The 2,631-nt window shown below is 49.1% G+C and overlaps 2 protein-coding genes across 3 annotated transcripts in view; both read left to right on the forward strand.

The window, feature by feature from the left end:
- Positions 1 to 692: 692 nt before the first annotated feature.
- Positions 693 to 2,534, forward strand: MDP1 (magnesium dependent phosphatase 1). 2 transcript variants are annotated; one of them, XM_019663089.1, is made up of 6 exons: positions 693 to 878; positions 996 to 1,056; positions 1,128 to 1,238; positions 1,568 to 1,675; positions 1,774 to 1,869; positions 2,038 to 2,534. In XM_019663089.1, the coding sequence occupies exons 1-6, from the start codon at positions 842 to 844 to the stop codon at positions 2,120 to 2,122; spliced, it is 498 nt and encodes a 165-aa protein (XP_019518634.1). In that variant the 5' UTR covers positions 693 to 841; the 3' UTR covers positions 2,123 to 2,534. The 2 variants fall into 2 exon arrangements, with proteins under 2 accessions (XP_019518634.1, XP_019518635.1); XM_019663090.1 differs by having other exon boundaries at positions 697 to 878; positions 1,774 to 1,859; positions 2,038 to 2,253.
- The window catches only part of CHMP4A (charged multivesicular body protein 4A), a 5,680-nt gene continuing 5,204 nt past the window's right edge, over positions 2,156 to 2,631 (forward strand). Inside the window, exon 1 of the mRNA XM_019663091.1 lies at positions 2,156 to 2,196. The gene's annotated coding sequence lies outside the window, so the exon portion shown is untranslated. The remainder of the gene's footprint in view (positions 2,197 to 2,631) is intronic.

Consider the following 2,631-nt stretch of genomic DNA (forward strand, 5'->3'; position numbering starts at 1 on the left):
CGCAATGATGGTGCCAACTTGGGCCAGTGAAGCAACGTCCTCCACAACTAGACTGAAGAACAAAACGAGAGCAACTTGTCTGTTCCCCTTCCCCCAATTCCCCAATAAAAATCTTTAAATAATAATAATGATTATTATTATTGGTATCTCTTTTCAAACCTGTGTTAAGAACTTCATATTGGTAGCTTCAAATTGGCAGGGATGATGGTAGGAATATTTACAGAAATTGGCAAACAATACAAATTGGTCCCTCCCCAAACTAGTTGTTACACATCTACCAGCATACTACTGACATGGGTGGTAGAAACCACGAGAGTGAATTCTCTCCCATTATAGCCCTAGTGGACATTTGGGCCTGGTTTGAGAAAGGCCTCAAGGGTTTTTGCAGACACCACATTCTTTATGGCTGGAATATTGCTCAGGGCTCTGGCCTTGACACTGGAGAGAGGCTGATGTGGACAAGGGTTGAGTGACAAGCTATGATGGGTCACTTGGGTCTCAATTGGTAAGATGAAATGAGAGACGGGTGCTGGCATCTTTTCCCTGTCTTCTCTAGTAGAACTTGGGGAGGCTGGCTAGAGCAGAGAAATGAGGGAAGAAGAGACAGGGATCCCAGCGGTCTTGTGTGCGGTCACGTTGACACTTGCAGTTCTCTCCCAACTCCACCATCAGAAGGCGCTCTTACGCAGTCTCCAGGCTGACAGCCCCAGCCCAGCGTGGCGACGCTCTAGCCGTAGTCTCTCTAAGGCAGGCGGGTGGCCTAACAGCAGCCAGAGTGTAACTTGCACTCTCACCCCAGAGAAAGCCCTGCCGCCGATCGTGCGGCTTGCGGGTGCTGGTCATGGCGAGGCTCCCGGAGCTGGCCGTCTTCGACCTGGGTGAGGGACCCCACCGCAGAGTTTCCCGTAGTGCGCTCTCCTTTTCCAAACCCCAGTTTGCCGCTCTGCAGGCCCTGCGCCCTCCAGACTAAACCCTCCCCTTTCTTCCTCTCGCAGATTACACGCTCTGGCCATTTTGGGTGGACACGCACGTAGACCCCCCGTTCCACAAGAGCAGGTGAGGCAGGGCTGGGGAGGACGGGGGCCAGGCGGGCCGGCCGGAGCTGAGCGCAGTCTCGCCTTCTCCAGTGATGGAACTGTACGAGATAGTCGGGGCCAGACCATCCGACTGTACCCGGAGGTGCCTGAGGTCCTGGAAAGATTTGGGAGCCTTGGGGTGCCCGTCGCTATCGCTTCACGGTAAGAAGAGGGACTGGGAAAAAAACCTGTCAAATGCTGACAGATGTGTGCATGAGACTTCTTGTGTAACCCCTTGGCTACAAAAATTTAGGCGATGCAAATTTGCAAGTATTTGTATATTTTTCTAATTATACCCTCTCCTGTGCCTTTTATGTATTAAACATTGGCTCAGTGCCAGCTGTTTCAGACAGGAAGGATATGGAGTTGAATAAGGACGGAAACCTATCCATCCATCCTGGGAAAACAGCAACTTCATTTACCCTGGTTATACATAACTTCACTTGCTGCCCTGGCCCTCTCCTGATCCCATCTCCTACATCTTTTTGCAGGACAGGTGAGATTAAAGGGGCCAAACAACTACTGGAGCTCTTTGACCTTGTCAGATACTTTGTTCATGAGGAAATCTATCCCGGCAGCAAGGTCACACACTTTGAGAGGTACGGGAAGATAAAGGTAGAAGCAGGAAGAGAGAAGAGCAGAGAAGCTGGAGGAGCTACGAAGCCAGCGTGGTTACCCCCTGCCCTGTCTTGCACAGATTGCAGCAGAAGACTGGAGTTCCTTTCTGCCAGATGATCTTCTTTGATGATGAAACGCGGAATATTGTAGACGTCAGCAAACTGGGTACTGAGTGGTGAGAATAACCATTTGGGGAATAAGGAGAAAGGGTTCCTAGGAGGGGTTAGGTGGATATATGCCAGATGGATAATTCGCATGACAAGTGACAACCCCCCCCCCCCCCCCGCAAATGTGAAAGTAATTGGGAGCTCTGAAGGCCTGATGAAATGTGATTTCTTTCTAGGTGTTACCTGCATTCTTGTCCAGAATGGAATGAGTCTTCAAACCCTAACTCAAGGATTAGAGTCATTTGCAAAGGCCCAAGCTAGACCCTGAGATCCAGTCCTGTGGATAAGCCTCATTTGAGGCATAAAACTGAAGGAAATCAGATAGGCATTTTCAGGTGCATTTGTAAATTATTAAAATATATTTGTGTGTGACAGAAGAGATCTTACCCACAGTGTGGGTTGTTTCTATTCTTCTCACTTGTGTATGGGGGTTGGCTATCTGGAGGTGCCAAGCCCAGAGTGAAGCATTAGACTGCCTCAGGTTCTGTCTTACAAACTTTTGGCAAACCCAAGACTGTGGTAATCCCCGTGTGGTGATCCCCAATCCCTCTCCCAAGTTCTGTCAAGGGCATGAAGAAGTAATGTCTCCACACATGGGACGTTATGTGCGTTACCCTGCACATTTCCTTCCAGGAAACAAATACAGTTACTTTGTTTTCAGGCAGGGTGGGAGTTGCCTTTTTTTTTTTTTTTTTTAAAGATTTTTTTATTGGGGAATTGGGGGGATGGGAACAGTGCTGGGGAATTGGGGGAAGGGGAACAGACAAGTT

The sequence above is a fragment of the Hipposideros armiger genome, unplaced genomic scaffold (genome assembly GCF_001890085.2).
Source record: "Hipposideros armiger isolate ML-2016 unplaced genomic scaffold, ASM189008v1 scaffold_385, whole genome shotgun sequence".
Lineage (NCBI taxonomy): Eukaryota > Metazoa > Chordata > Mammalia > Chiroptera > Hipposideridae > Hipposideros > Hipposideros armiger.